Source organism: Melanerpes formicivorus, unplaced genomic scaffold (genome assembly GCF_026170545.1).
Source record: "Melanerpes formicivorus ecotype bairdi unplaced genomic scaffold, bMelFor1.0.p_v2 SCAF_1, whole genome shotgun sequence".
Taxonomy (NCBI): domain Eukaryota; kingdom Metazoa; phylum Chordata; class Aves; order Piciformes; family Picidae; genus Melanerpes; species Melanerpes formicivorus.
This window is the reverse complement of record NW_027142353.1, coordinates 25,560,328-25,576,075: the sequence shown is the minus strand read 5'-3', so window position 1 is coordinate 25,576,075 and position 15,748 is coordinate 25,560,328. Positions and strand designations below refer to the sequence as shown.

The following is a 15,748-nucleotide window of genomic DNA, read 5'->3' as shown; positions in this document are numbered from 1 at the left end:
CTACAAGAAAGCTGGGGAGGGACTTTTTAGGGTGTTGGGTAGTGATAGGACTAGGGGGAATGGATAAAAAACAGAAATATGTAGATTCAGACTGGAAGTTAGGAAGAAGCTCTTCACCATGGAGGTGGTGAGGCCCTGGAACAAGTTGCCCAAGGAGCTGGTGGAGGCCCCATCCCTGGAGGTTTTTAAGGCCAGGCTGGATGTGGCTCTGGGCAACCTGATCTAGTGTGAGGGGCCCCTGCCTGTGGCTGGGGGGGTTAGAACTAGATGATCTTTGAGGTCACTTCCAACCCTAACAATTATATGATTCTATGATCCTAAGAGGAAGTTGTGATTCCTTCAGTGATTCTGGTAGTTCATTAGGCTTGTTCTGTTCTCTTGAACCAAATAATCCTTAATAGTGCATAGCTTTAATTTATAATGCTATCTAGGTTATTCACTAAAATGCTGTTTTTCTCCCTCCCAGGCCACATGAGAACCAGTCTTTAATGGGTAGACCACTGATTGCTTTTAGACATACTGAATCAGCACACCAGAAGTTTTCATTCTCTGATGTTTCTAATCAGTGATTTTCCAGGAAAAAAGTTTGTCTTAGTTTATTGACTTTACATTTGTGCTTCTGCTCTTCTAGCAAGCAAGAGAATTCTGGGTTTCATGTATTTTATAGCTGTTGCCTTCTAAATGGGCCATCCCAGTATGGAATTTCACTAGACTGCTGCTGTTTTCATGCCACAATTATTAATTAATGCACTAAATTAGCACAATTGCAAAAAGCAGTATTTAAAACTAAAGCTCATTTTTCGAGGCAAAACATTTTGCTTTGCTTTTAGTTAGTTTTTGACACTACACCTTTCCTAGTCCTTGTGCTAACTCCTGTCTTCTTCAATATGAGAATGTGGTTTCCTTTATCGAATGGTATTGAAATCTAGCCAAGTTGTAACTGCTGTAGCATTTATTTACCAAAGTCTGACACAGTGTACCTTTAGTTACTGCACACATACTTGCACATAAACCTATAATAGGCCTTATGTAATTCTTAATTAATCTCCTCTAGTTCCTGAAAATAGAGCCCGTTTATGTGGCCTTTTTTTTGGTCTCCAAATCCCACATATATATTGTGCACTCTTCACAAAGTGCTGCTTACTGGCATGTTATGAACAACTGTTTAACTCTTCTTGTCATAAAATTGAGGTGACATTTCTTTCAGAATCATGCAGTCTTTTCTTGTGCCACTGACTAAAGGACACTTTTGGAATTAAGAGTTTTGGTACTCTTTTTTGGGGGTCCCTTTCATCAAGATAGAGCTCCAAACCAGCATATTAGCCAAAGTGTGCACCCAAAAAACTAAAATACCATCAGCTTCCATCCCATCTTTCTGCTGCTGTCCACAGATGCCCTTGGTACCTTGTTTTTGTTCTCTCTTTGCTTAAATGACTACAAGAACCTTTTGTTTTCTTAATGAAATTTCACTTAATTTATTTTCCACACTATTCTTTTTAGAATAGAATAGAATAGAATAGACCAGACCAGGTTGGAAGAGACCTTCAAGATCATCACGTCCAACCTATCAACCAATCCAACCCACCTAATCAGCTAAACCATGGCACCAAGCACCCCATCAAGTCTCCTCCTGAACACCTCCAATGATGGTGACTCCACTACCTCCCCAGGCAGCCCATTCCAATGTGCAATCACTCTTTCTGTATAGAACTTCTTCCTAATATCCAGCCTAAACCTCCCCTGGCACAGCCTGAGACTGTGTCCTCTTGTTCTGGTGCTGGCTGCCTGGGACAAGAGACCAACCTCTGCCTGTCTACAACCTCCCTTCAGGTAGTTGTAGACAGCAATAAGGTCACCCCTGAGTCTCCTCTTCTCCAGGCTAAGTAACCCCTACTCCCTCAGTCTCTCCTCACAGGGCTGTGTTCCAAACCCCTCACCAACTTCGTCACCCTTCTCTGGACTCGTTCCAGCAAGTCAACATCCTTCCTAAACTGAGGGGCCCAGAACTGGACACAGGACTCAAGGTGTGGCCTAACCAGTGCAGCACACAGGGGCAGAATGACCTCCCTGCTCCTGCTGGCCACACTGTTCTTGATGCAGGCCAGGATGCCATTGGCCCTCTTGGCTGCCTGGGCACACTGCAGGCTCATGTTCAGCCTACCATCAACCAGCACCCTCAGGTCCCTCTCTGTTTGGCTGCTCTCCAGCCACTCTGACCCCAGCCTGTAGCCCTGCATGGGGTTGTGGCCAATGTGCAAAGCCCGGCAGTTGGATGTGTTAAATCTTATGCCTCTGGATTCTGATAGTTTGTGATCTCCAAGGCATAGCTTTTTTTTCTGATCTTTTTTTGGTTTTCTTGTTAAGCTTCTTCCAAGCATCTCTTGTGACATAAATATTCCTCCCTAATTTGTTGTCCTTTTCTATTATATTTTTGTGTGAGTATAACCTCCAGTTACCGTTTGAGAATGACACCCTATCTCCTGTCTGCATGAATGTCTGCACATGCTAGGAACGTAAGGAGCAATTCTGGTCATACTGAGGTTAACACAGGTGAAATTGTCACTTGGTCTCTCTTAACTCAGTCACCCATGTAGGCATCTGTACTTGAGGTGCCTTGTGTTGACAGAAATCTTGCTCTATCTCCACTGTGTGTTTAACCACTGGTACATAATGATCATGACTATCGATTATAGGAGAAAAAGTAAAATTCAACAAACGTTTCAGATCTTGCAGGTGACTATAATAAACAATTAGTTATTAGCAACATGTAAATAATGGAACTGTTTCCTTTTTAAGTGTTTCTGCTGTGGTGCATCCTTAACTTCTGTGTGGGCTAGCAGACAGTGCCATGTCACTCACTTGCATTGCTGTCATGTGTTCTCCATTCTCCCAGCAGATCTTCATGCAATTAGAAATGAGGCAAACCTGTCAGTTTGTTAAAATATGAACTTAAAATTGTCATTCCTGACAGTTTTTGTTTTCTGAGGTAGCATAGCTTTAGGTATAAACCAGAGTTTTCTGAATAACTATGGCTGGTGAGGCTTTATGCTGTGAGTGACTGATTACTTTGAGGATAAATTTCAGTTTAATTCTGTTAATTGTTCATTGCAGTCTATCAATTAAGCTAATGCAACTACAGCATGCTGCAATTTATTAAGGATACCAGTGGAGGCTTTTGAAGATTATTTTGAATTGTGCCAAAGTCCTGTCAGGATGGTTTCCAACTTGATTTTTCTAAAATAGTTAATAGAAACAAAACCAGCAGATCCAAACCACCATGGCAGGGAGGTTGGATTAGATGATCTCTAAGGTTGCTTCCAAGCTAATCCATTCTGTGATTCTATGAAAATATTTAAAACTGTGACGCGCATATTCCTTTTGTTCAGCAGCTAGACAGGCATTTAAATCGTATGCTTGTTTTGTACATTTTCTGATTATTTCAAGATATTCTGCAAAAGCTTATCTGAAGTGAATATATAAGCAGTCCTATACCTGATGTGAATATATAAACAGTGAACGGAATGAATGCATAAGCAGTGTACAGAAAGTCCATTTAAACATGTGCCTCTATCAGTTTGTTTTCACATAATTGAACTTTGCAAACTTTTAGAAATGATTTCCACTTTCGCTCTTCTGTTTTATGCTAAAAATATTCGTCTTAAGATAATACGTATCTTTTAAATTGGTTTGTAAAGTTCACAGTCAAAACATTCTCACAGTGCATATGTGTATATGTGTGTGTGTATAAATACAGGTATATTTATTTGTTTAAAAACTTAAATACTTTTAAGAAACCAGGAAGAGCAAGGCAGCAAAGAAATATCTAGCTCAGCTATGGATGGAGATTGGAGTCAATACAGCTGACCAATATGATCGAGTATTGTTCCTTTATTGTTCCAGTATTGCAGGCCTATGGTGCGAGTATAGCACAGTAAAATAAAGCATAGAAGAAGAAGAGACAGGAAAGGCAGAAGTGCATAGCAAGGGAACTTCTACAACTTATATAAACTTGGAGAGCCTCGTTGGCATGGCTTCATTGGTTCCCTATGAGTGACCACACATCGCGCTATTATAGATTATTGGTCCAACTACTAATGACACGCGAGGTTTGTTGATGCAGGTGCATGTCCTGTTGTTCCAAGATAGCTTTCTGTGTTTGTAGCTACCAGTGTCCTGTTTTAGTTACATGCTGCAGGCACAGCACTGTTTTTCTACACTGCTAGCTGGCTCTGCACTTATGCTTAGCATGGCCTACCACCATGTCGGGCTGTAGGCCTGCACTGCCAGATTGCTCACACTGCTCGTCGCTGGCATTGCCACACTCGGCTGAAAAGGATCTACCCATGCAGAAAAGGAATGTAAAACATTTTATGGCTTTTTAAGGATTTTTATAGGAATAAATTCTGGGACTGCCATCTTCATCCCAGCAGTCTTGTTACCTTCAGATCTCTCATAAATCAGAGTTCATCTGAGTCAGAAGTCATATTAAATGAGAGGTTTCTAAAGCCATTTGTTTAACAGGCAATGGAAAGAAGAAAAACCTTAATGTACTGCTTGAATGTCAGTGTTGTCATACATTGATTTACACTTTTCTTACCTTTCTGGTAAGCATCTTTGGTAACTAAGAGATAGTCTTTCAAGTTGGTGTTGTTAAAACAAACTTCATCAGTAGTGCAATGTGGATTGATGGGAACATTTCAATTGCTTGGGCATAGGTAGTTATTTGTAGGAACTCCAGCAAGTTGTAGAGGAATTTCTAGAGTTGTTTTTCCATAGAATTTCTGTAAAGTTATGATAATGAAATTTGTAGTGCTAGATTTTTCTTGCTTTGGAGAAGGTTATCAATTTTTGCTATCCATATAGAATTTCTTTTTACTTCAAACACTTTAACTGATAGAAATATTTTGTTATGAAGTACTCTTACAATGATAGGATTGTGTTTATTGGGGTTTGCTTATTTACTATTTGTTGTTTTTTCAACACTCCTCATGGATTTTAAAAAGTTAGGCTCACTAGGGCATAACACCACCATGCTAGAAGTGAATTCTGGATTAATTATTTTTCCAGCTTTAAGATACCGCTGTATGTACTTAACTTCAAAGTTCTGTCCTGGTGAGCAGTGGCTCAGTAGAGTGCTGAGTCTTGAGTATGTGTCAGTCATGCATCACTAAATTTAGTACATACTGTGAACCATCTAAGGATTTTCTGCTTGCTTCATTTGACAAATAGCCCTTAGTTTTTGGTGTCACAGTTTCTGAAAAATTATACCTTCTGCAGCCAATATTAAAAGAAATATTAGAAATGGTATTCACTGAGTAACTGTATCCTGGGGACTGTGTTTGAAAACATCAAGGGCAGAATGCAGTCAATAGTGACTTCTGTTACTGAATTCCTGGCAAATTTGTTCAGTTTTGTTACCTATTGAGTTGTACAAGTAAAATCTTCCTTAGAACATATATTATTCTCATCTTAAAAAAAAAAAATCTACATCCCCCAGATCCCTTGTGATATTTGATAAAAGGGCATTTTCAGGTCAGTTCAAACATATTTGGCAATGCTAAATCATTCGTAGACGACCTGATTCTGGGTCAGGGTTTCGTACGTAGCAGAGCAGCTCCCTCGCTGCGATCTATTGAGAATCATCCCTCGACACAAGCTCTTGGTTTTTTTTTTTTCCCTCTACAACTACCTGAAAGGTGGTTGTAGCCAGGAAGGGGTTGGTCTCTTCTCCCAGGCAACCAGTACCAGAACAAGGGGACACAGTCTCAAGCTGCACCAGGGGAGGTTTAGACTTGAGGTGAGGAGAAAGTTCTTCACCGAGCGAGTCATTCATCATTGGAATGGGCTGCCCAGGGAGGTGGTGGAGTCACCATCCCTGGAGGTGTTCAAGAGGAGATTGGACGTGGCACTTGGTGCCATGGTCTAGTCATGGGGTCTGTGTTGATAGGTTGGACTCGATGATCCTCGAGGTCTCTTCCAACCTTAGTTATACTGTGATACTGTGGCAAGTGATCTCTTTATGTGTATCTGTTTTATGTAAATATGTGGTTTTGCACACATATGAAATGTTTCTTCAGCATGAATATTATTTTCCATCTTAAGGAGGCTGTGTCCTTCTCTTTGTTCCTTTTACCAATTTTGTTTTAGCTTCTAGTCATCAATTCATTCACTTTTATTGTGGTCTGCAGTTTTATAGAAAAGCAGTCTTAGTTCATTATTCCTGTTTCATGATGTTTTTCTTATCTTAAAAGCTGTCAGTGGTACTTAGTACATCACTGCAGTCCCAGCATTCTGTCCTTAATTGAAAACCAGAGGTAAAATAAAACAAGAAATAGTTTCTTTACTAAAAGAATAAAAATACATAGATACTTAGTGTTTTTCACTGAATATTGCTTTCATTTTTACTTCACTTTCATTCTGCTGGTTTTATATTTACTAGTTAGAATTTTTTAACAGCACATTGTAACTAGAAATAGCCCTAAAAGTGAGAGGACAATATGCTTAAAACCATAGGTGGGTTGAAGATGGAAGGAAGAATACAAGAAATGTGAAAGTAGAAGTAAACACAAAAAATAATTCTTAACTGTCTGGTGCCTTGATAATGTATGTCTTCTGGAATAATTACTGTTTTGTGTTGTTTTGGACAAAGAACAGAGTCCAAGCCCCAAAACACCTGCCTGCCTTTCACAAACTGTGTAGTACATCAGTCGTTATCTTGCTTTTTATTGCTGAAAAGTTGGCCCCTTGCTAACAGAGTCTGCTGTCCTGCATCTGTATTGTTTCCATTCACACATTCCAGAATTTTGAGTCAATTCTGTCCAAAGCACCTGCACTGAAAAGGAAGATTGCATGTGGCCATACCTCTCTGCTCTGTGTGAGAGGCATTTGCTGTTTCTCATTCTCTTCCCCTGATGATGTAAGCTAGCAAAGGCCAGGCAGAGAGGGACCTGGTCGATGGTAGGCTGAACATGAGCCAGCAGTGTGCCCAGGCAGCCAAGAGGGCCAATGGCATCCTGGCCTGCATCAAGAACAGTGTGGCCAGCAGGAGCAGGGAGGTCATTCTGCCCCTGTGTGCTGCACTGGTTAGGCCACACCTTGAGTCCTGTGTCCAGTTCTGGGCCCCTCAGTTTAGGAAGGATGTTGACTTGCCGAAACATGTCCAGAGAAGGGTGACGAAGTTGGTGAGGGGTTTGGAACACAGCCCTGTGAGGAGAGACTGAGGGAGCAGGGGTTACTTAGCCTGGAGAAGAGGAGACTCAGGGGTGACCTTATTGCTGTCTACAACTACCTGAAGGGAGGTTGTAGACAGGCAGAGGTTGGTCTCTTGTCCCAGGCAGCCAGCACCAGAACAAGAGGACACAGTCTCAGGCTGTGCCAGGGGAGGTTTAGGCTGGATATTAGGAAGAAGTTCTATACAGAGAGAGTGGTTGCCCATTGGAATGGGCTGCCTGGGGAGGTAGTGGAGTCACCATCATTGAAGGTGTTCAGGAGGAGACTTGATGGGGTGCTTGGTGCCATGGTTTAGCTGATTAGGTGGGTTGGATTGGTTGATAGGTTGGACGTGATGATCTTGAAGGTCTCTTCCAAACTGGTCTGCTCTATTCTAGTCTAGTCTAGTCTAAATACTGTATTCACTGTATGGTATAATGCATGATAAGATGTACTCCAATACTGATGGGAGTGGCATTGGATCTTTTGTTGGCGTAGCCAGCTGACATGTCATTGTTGTGCAAAAAACTACAGGTTTTGAAAGACCTTCTTCCTCCCACTAATATGTAGGAATTACTGGATCCTTATTAATTTTTTTCTTAAATTCTTTTTCAAACAGTTTTCTGTAGCATTTCTTCAGCTGTTGTACCAGTAACCTTCCTGAAATAAATTAAAACCTTGAATTCACTCCAAGGCTGCTTTTTACATTTAACAATTTGTATGTCCTTGGACAAGGAAAGGGAAAATTTTAACCAAAGGATACATCCAGTCAGCTTTGTACAGATAAAAGCACCTTGACCTCCTATTCAGCAGTATATGCAAAGAATTTTTTTAATGTCTGTACTTGTTTGCTTATGATGTAATTTTCATATTGCAGTTTCTTATTAACATTGAATGTTTTTCACATATTAAATGTTTTTAACATTATGTAAACACAAATAATTTCCTCACATCTCTCTTACTCTAATGCAAATGCTATTTGAAAGACTATTTTAACAACAACAACAACAATTCAATTATTATTTATGTTCTTTATGGTTTTACTATAAATTAATCTGTAATATCATAACCAAGAATGAGATAACAAGAGAACAGATTTAACCTTATTCTGAAGTGATTAGATTTTGGGAAACAAGATAGAGGGAAATATGTCTTAAAAATCTCATCCACTATTTTAAGGGAGTTTTGTTGGTCTTTAAGTATTTTTACCTAGCTTTTAGTTTTACCTCTCAATTATTATTTTGGGTGGCTTGAAACAGAGTACAGTGGAAATATTTTGATAATGAAAGGCTGTCAAGTGTCACATTAGCTTCTGCATGTACTACCTCTGTGTGATTTATAGCAGCTTAAAATATTTGCCTGTGAGTCTTTTTGCATGGCTTAATGTGCCCTTCATATGATCAAAAGGAAAGAACAATGATAAATGAGTATTGAAGAAACATGTTCAAGATATGAATTTTTATTTGAGTTTAAAATTGTCCTATTTCCTGTTTTCCTTTGTTCTCAAGGGAATAGGCATTGTTTTAATACAAGGGTTGGTAATCTCAGAACTCTTAGGAACTTTCAGTCTTTTTGAATTACTAGTTTTACCTGAATTTTGCATTGTGACCTCAGCACAAACCCAGTTGTTTCATTGTTCTAATAGGTGCACAACACGAGGCATTTACAGTCCTCTAAAGATATCAGTAGCTGTTTTACTTTTCCCAGCAGCAAGGTCTCTGATACAGGTTTAAAATTATTTTCTTTTACAGAGTTCTTACAGCCTTTCCTGGAAGCCTGCAGTAACGAAGCCTTCTTCCATACTTGCTCTGTGTTGCTTCGAAGCGCTAAGCTAGATATTCAGAGTTTGGAAAAGCTCTGTGTTATACTGCAAAAACTCTCCAGGATGAAGTAATCTTTTATTATCATTATTCTGTTAGTTATTATTAGATCAGCAAACTTGGGGCTCATTCCCATGTTTTAAAAACTCATCTCTGTTTTGCTGTTTAGTTGCTCCATCGTAGACAATGCTTTACTTTCTCTGTTAGCACTTAAGATTAACCTGTTTGTGTCAGGGATGTCTCCGTTCACATGTAAAGTTACTTAAGTTTACAGAGTACAAACTAAAAGAACAACAAACCCAACAGCATATCACAAAATAGCACTTTTGTATGCGGATGACAAGAATGATTAGAAGAGAACCCTTTTCCTTCCCCCTGAAAGGAATAATGCCCTGCAGTTCTACTCAGGTGCTTAGTAATAATCTCCTTTAAAAATTTAGCCTTATCTGGAACTTGCATACAATCAGCTGTCTTTTCCTTTAAAAACAAATTTGTAAGTCTTGAGCTATTTTTGGGAATGTTAACCTTTATAAAATATGTTTCTGTTGCTTACTGGTTATTAGTTTATGATAACAAAAGTCTTCATCGCCTCAGTAGTAATCAGTAGCCATTTTTTACATTGAACTTAAAGCTGTTGACAAAACTGAGGTTTTCATTTCACTTTATTCAGAACAAAATTGAAGTCCAGGGGGGGAAAAGTGCCATTTTCTTGTATAATAATCTAGTAAGTCATAACATGTATTGGCAATGCACTAAAAGTAAAATTTACTTGAAAATTCTAATTATTTAAAATGTTATTTGACATGAGTGAGACCCTGTTATACCCTTTCCTTATACTACACTTACTCAAGTGGTGGGTTTTTTTTGCCAAGATCTTTTTCCCTGTGTATTCATAACTTTCTGCTTAGAGACATTGTATATAGTATAAAATAATTACATGAAACTCCCAGTATAATGTACATTTTCCTTCATTAAAAACCCCTTATTTTCTGTAGAATCTTTAGTGTGTAGAAAAAATTTCTCAATTTCTAACTGACAATTATTTTATATGAAATCTTTTTGCAGAAGCAATAAGAAGATGTTTGAATCATTTAGTCTTCACCAAATGATCCAAGAACTGCATAGGACTACAAATCCAGATCACTCATTCCTCTGTATAAACCTCAATTCAATTATGTTGAATTTGGGGTGGTTGAGGAATAACTCGCTTACCTCCAGTCCAAGCACAAGTCACTAGCACTATCTTTCAACCTAAATATTATTTTACATGGTTTGTACCAACTGCCATTGTTACTTGAAATTGGGAATTACTTTATTTTGCTATTTTATATAAATGAATAATACAGAACCTCAGTACTGTATGACTTACTCTGTATCATGTGGAATCTCATTGATATATCCCTCATATATAAAAAGGAAAATGAAAAGTTATTTAATATGCTAAATGGCTTTCTTCAGTACTTTTTAAAGAAGTGAAATAATGCTGCTGTTCTAAATGAGTTATGCAGTTCTGAGGAGCTGGATTCCATTGGTCAGTACTTCACAAATCTAAACCTTTCCTTACAGGTATGAATCTCAGAGTTTTGTAAATTCATTTTTTGGTTGATAAGTAACAGGCAGGTATCTTACCAAATTATCTTTTGAGATAATTACTAAAACCAGATTTTGATTTATCATAACTAGCTGTGTTGAATGAGAAATTTCATTGCTGTTTTGATTTCAGAATGTCTTTAGTGTTTGTTTGATCTCTTCCTGTATTTATGTAACGTTTAATATTTTACCCTGCTTTGTATGAATTTCTAGTGTAACTTTGGGCTGTAATAGCTCTGCAAATGTAAATAAAAATATTTATTAAAATGTCTGGCAGTAGTTGTCCCTAATGTACAAATATTATATGTTATTGTTTATGCTGTATTTTGTGTTAATTTCCAATATAATTCTCACAGAACCCAGATTTCTTTTCTGAGCTTGATTAATATATGTTTTGCCTGCCACAGTTCAGTCCTGGCCAGCCAGGGAAGTCCCAGCTGACTGGAAACTAGCAACTGTGGTGCCCATTTACAAGAGGGGCCTGATCTCTTTCTACAATGCAATGACCTGTCTAGTGGATGAGGAAAGGGCCCTGGACATTGTCTGCCTGGACTTTGACAGTGTCACCCACACCATACTCTTTCAGAAACTCATGTCACAAGGCTTGGATAAGTGCACTCTGGACTGGATAAAAAAATGGCTGGTTGGCCAGGCCCAAAGAGTGACAGTGAATGGAGCTAAATTTGGCTGGCACCCAGTCACTAGTGGTGTCCTCCAGGGTTCAGTACTGGGGCCTGTTCTGTTTAGTATCTTCATTAATGATCTGTATGTGAGGGGATTGAGTGCACCCTCAGCAAGTTTGTAGATGGGTGGCTGTGTCAATCTGCTAGAGAGTAGGGAAGCTTTATGATGAGATCTGGACAGGTAAGACCAATAGGCCAAGGCTAACTGCATGAAGTTCAACAAGGCCATGTGCCAGATCCTGCACTTGGGTCATAACAACTCCATGGTAAGATACACACTTGGGGATGTGTGGTTGGAAGGCTTGGAAAAGTATGTGGGGCTACTGATTGGTAGTTCACTGAACATGAGTCAGCTGTGTGTCCAGGTGGCCAAGAAAGCAAATGGCATCCTGGCTTGTATTAGAAACACTGTGGCCAGTATGAACAGGGAGGTGATCATCCTGCTGTACTCAACACTGGTGAGGCCACACCTCGAGTATTGTGTTCAGTTCTGAGCCCTTCCATGTAAGAAGGACATTGAGGTGCTGGGAGCATGTTCAGAGGCTAATGAGGCTCATGAAGGGCCTCTGGAGCACATGACCTACAGGAAGCGTCTGAGGGAGCTGGGGATGTTCAGTCTAGAGAAGAGGAGGCTGAGGAAAAGACCTTATGGCTCTCTACAACTACCTGAAGGGAGGTTGGAGGGAGGAGTGGGCCAGCTTCTCCTTGATGGCAAGCAACAGAACTAGAGGAAATGGTTACAAGTTGCACCAGGGGACGTTTAGGCTGGGTAATAGGAAATGCTTCTTCACTGAAAGGGTTATCAAACATTGGAATAGTCTGCCCAGGGTGGTGGTGGAGTCGTCATTCCCGGAGGTACTTAAATGGTGTGTGGACTAGGTGCTTAGGGATGTGGTTTAGTGGTGAACTTGCTGTGCTGGGTCAAAGGTTGGACTAGGTGATCTTGAAGGTCTTTTCCAACTAGATACATTCTTTGATTCCTTACACATAAGAGACAGGATACTTTTAAAGAATACAACTTAGTCTATTTCTGATTTGTACTGTAATTACTGATTGTAATTAATTGCAAAATTGATACTGCAATTAAAATTTAAGGTTAGTCTTTGACCAGCCCTAGCGGTCAGTATAAAACTTGAGACATTTAATTTTCATTTCATACATTTCTGTCTTGGTTTTCCCTTGTATCTTTTTACCAGAAGCATTTGCATTGAATCTGTGAAGTTTAATTCTAACTGCATATATTTTTCTAGCTACTTGAATTACATTTCTAAGAAGCTCTGCTATGAACAGCGTCTACACCAGATTTGGCACCATGTCCAGAAGAAAGAGCAAGCAGTGTGTAATCTTTGGGCTGGAACCCAATTCTAGGCAATTTTTAGATAACAGTAATTGTAGCTTAAAGCTTTTGCTGGCAATGAATTATGTTTTGGGATAAGTATTTCTTCATCAGTAGTTTCGGTTTTCTGTCAGATTTACCAGCAGTGCAGGAATTTGCATTAGGCTTTGGCCGGAGACAAAATCCTCTTACTTACAAAGTGTTTTCCCAATCCTCAGGTGCTTCTCCATCTCTGTCATTAAAAATACTAGAAAATTAATAACCCAAAAAAAACAAAATAGAAAGTTGTTACTTTGTCTATATTCATAGGAATGTTGATTGTGCTCCTGGCTTTGAGCCTTTCTCACTGTTGTTTGTTAATCTACTAATCCTCCTTGTGGTACTAGCTTAACACAATGTGCTCATGTAATAATGGTAGAGGTAATGATGTAAAAGAGGCACACAGAGTGAGATGGAGCATTTACTGTTGGTCTCTTGTGGTTTCTATGCAAAAGTGTTTGCAGCCTGAAAAGTTTTTATGCTCTAGAATGCTCTGAAAATGAAAAAAAAAAAAAAAGGAAAAAAAGGGTTTTTTAATTTGTTAAATATTGATGCAATTAAATTGATTGTTGAAACAAGGGTGCAACTATTGATTTTAGTCCAGTAAGTTTTAACTGAGGTGTGAAGAAAAATGCAAGTTCTTGATTTGAAATGTGTATTGCAGTTTAAAAAGTTTCAGAAATAAAGAAAGGAATGAATTATGCAAATGAAGATGAACTTCATGAAGAACTTGTGAAGAGTAGATACATCTGTAAATAAACAAGTTGTAGTGGATTTCCAAAATGTGCATGTGATTTTTGGCTCAGGATAATAGATCTTGGGTCAGAAATGAAAGTCACAGTTGCATTCTCATAGTCATACTATCAAGAGCTAGACCTGCAATGGTAGAAGATAAATCTTTTAAAATCAGTTGTTGACACACAACTTATAGTAGTTCCTTAGTATGCTGTCATTAAAACTGAAGACCTTGAAAGAGTATAGACCATGGCATAGTTTGCTAGTTTGCTTTTATCACTGTCAGGCAGAAGTAGGTGCTAGGATCAAATTTGTACCAAAACCACAGTTATTTCTATATTTCTGCTTCTAAATCTGCAAATCTGTGAGAAGCACCGTTTCCTGGAGAGGGGACAGTTGTATTTGCAGAAGCTTGCTATGTCTGAGTAAAGTGGGCTAACATTGCCCATCCTGCATGATTGTGCTCTTCTATGATCAGGTGACCCACCTGGTGGATGTGGGGAGGCCTGTGCATGTAATCTACCTGGACCTCAGCAAGGCCTTTGACACCATACCCCATAGCAAACTCCTGGCCAAGCTGTCAGCCCATGGCTTGGGTGGGAGCACACTGCATTGAGTTAGGAACTGGCTGGAGGCCCAAGCCCAGAGAGTGGTGGTGAATGGTGCCACATCCAGCTGGCGGCCAGTCACTAGTGGTGTGCCCCAAGGATCAGTGCTGGGCCCCATGCTCTTTAACATCTTTATTGATGATCTGGAGGAGGGCATTGAGTCCATCATCAGTAAATTTGCTGACGACACCAAGCTGGGGGCAGGAGTTGATCTGCTGGAGGGTAGAGAGGCTCTGCAGAGGGACCTCGACAGGCTGGACAGATGGGCAGAGTCCAACGGCATGAGATTGAACACATCCAAGTGCCGGGTTTTGCACATTGGCCACAGCAACCCCATGCAGATCTACAGGCTGGGGTCAGAGTGGCTGGAGAGCAGCCAGGTGGAGAGGGACCTGAGGGTTCTGGTTGATGGCAGGCTGAGCATGAGCCTGCAGTGTGCCCAGGCAGCCAAGAGGGCCAATGGCATCCTGGCCTGCATCAGGAACAGTGTGGCCAGCAGGAGCAGGGAGGTCATTCTGCCCCTGTACACTGCACTGGTTAGGCCACACCTCGAATACTGTGTCCAGTTCTGGGCCCCTCAGTTCAGGAAGGATGTTGACTTGCTGGAACGAGTCCAGAGAAGGGCAACGAAGTTGGTGAGGGGTTTGAAACACAAGCCCTATGAGGAGAGACTGAGGGAGCTGGGATTGCTTAGCCTGGAGAGGAGGAGACTCAGGGGTGACCTTATTGCTGTCTACAACTACCTGAAGGGAGGTTGTAGACAGGCGGAGGCTGGTCTCTTCTCCGAGGCAGTCAGCACCAGAACAAGAGGACACAGTCTCAGGCTGCACCAGGGGAGGTTTAGGTTGGATGTTAGGAAGAAGTTTATGCAGAGAGAGTGATTGCCCATTGGAATGGGCTGCCTGGGGAGGTGGTGGAGTCACCATCATTGGAGGTTTTCAGGAGGAGACTTGACAGGGTGCTTGGTGCCATGGGTTAGTTGTTTAGTTGGGTTGGATTGGTTGAAGGGTTGGACGCGATGATCTTGAAGGTCTCTTCCAGCCTGGTTTATTCTATATTATTCTATTTTTGCGACTTCCACTAGCTTACGAAAGGCCAGCCTCTTAAAACAGAATTTCAATCTTCCAGTTCTCCTGAACATGACTGGCTTGCACCATTTTCTAACATATAACTGAATTTAATGTATTATGAAGAAAAATCTCTTGCAGCAGATAAATTAACCTGGAAGCTGAAAGGATGCTGAAGGCAACTTTGTTTTGAAGAAGTTTTATTCATGATCAGCATTAATGTCTAAAATATATGGTTAACTTATCAGACCAGCTTTTAAAGGAGCTGTCAGTAGAGTTCACAGCTCAGAGCTATGGCACCAGATTCTTTAGTTATATGTAGAATTCTTCACCTAAAACTTACATGGCTTCAGAGATTGATGGTCTGGTAGAAAGCATTTATCTTCAGGATAACATATTTATATGTAGTCCAGAAAGTCTGAAAATTTGACCTATGAAATTACTCCATAATCTTCCACTTTCCAAACAGTCAGAGCAACTGTGGTGTCAAAGCAGTGACCCATTGTGCTCCTCCTAATGATAAAATGTTCATGTTTTTAGAACTGAAAAAAAATGTTAACAGCAATAGTGCTGAGCATGTTGAGATCCTATCTTGGGCACCTTGCCTGAGAAATGCTGTGATGGGCAAAGGCATCTTTCTGTGTCACTCTGATGCTCATAG

General features: G+C 40.1%; 1 protein-coding gene across 1 annotated transcript in view; it reads left to right on the top strand.

Moving 5' to 3' along the window:
• CCDC138 (coiled-coil domain containing 138) overlaps window positions 1-10,888 on the top strand; it is a 42,467-nt gene extending 31,579 nt beyond the window's left edge. Inside the window, exons 14-15 of the mRNA XM_068170919.1 lie at window positions 8,961-9,099; window positions 10,095-10,888. Coding sequence (XP_068027020.1) covers window positions 8,961-9,099; window positions 10,095-10,266 — 311 coding nt within the window. The 3' untranslated portion in view covers window positions 10,267-10,888. The remainder of the gene's footprint in view (window positions 1-8,960; window positions 9,100-10,094) is intronic.
• The last annotated feature ends 4,860 nt before the right edge of the window (window positions 10,889-15,748 follow it).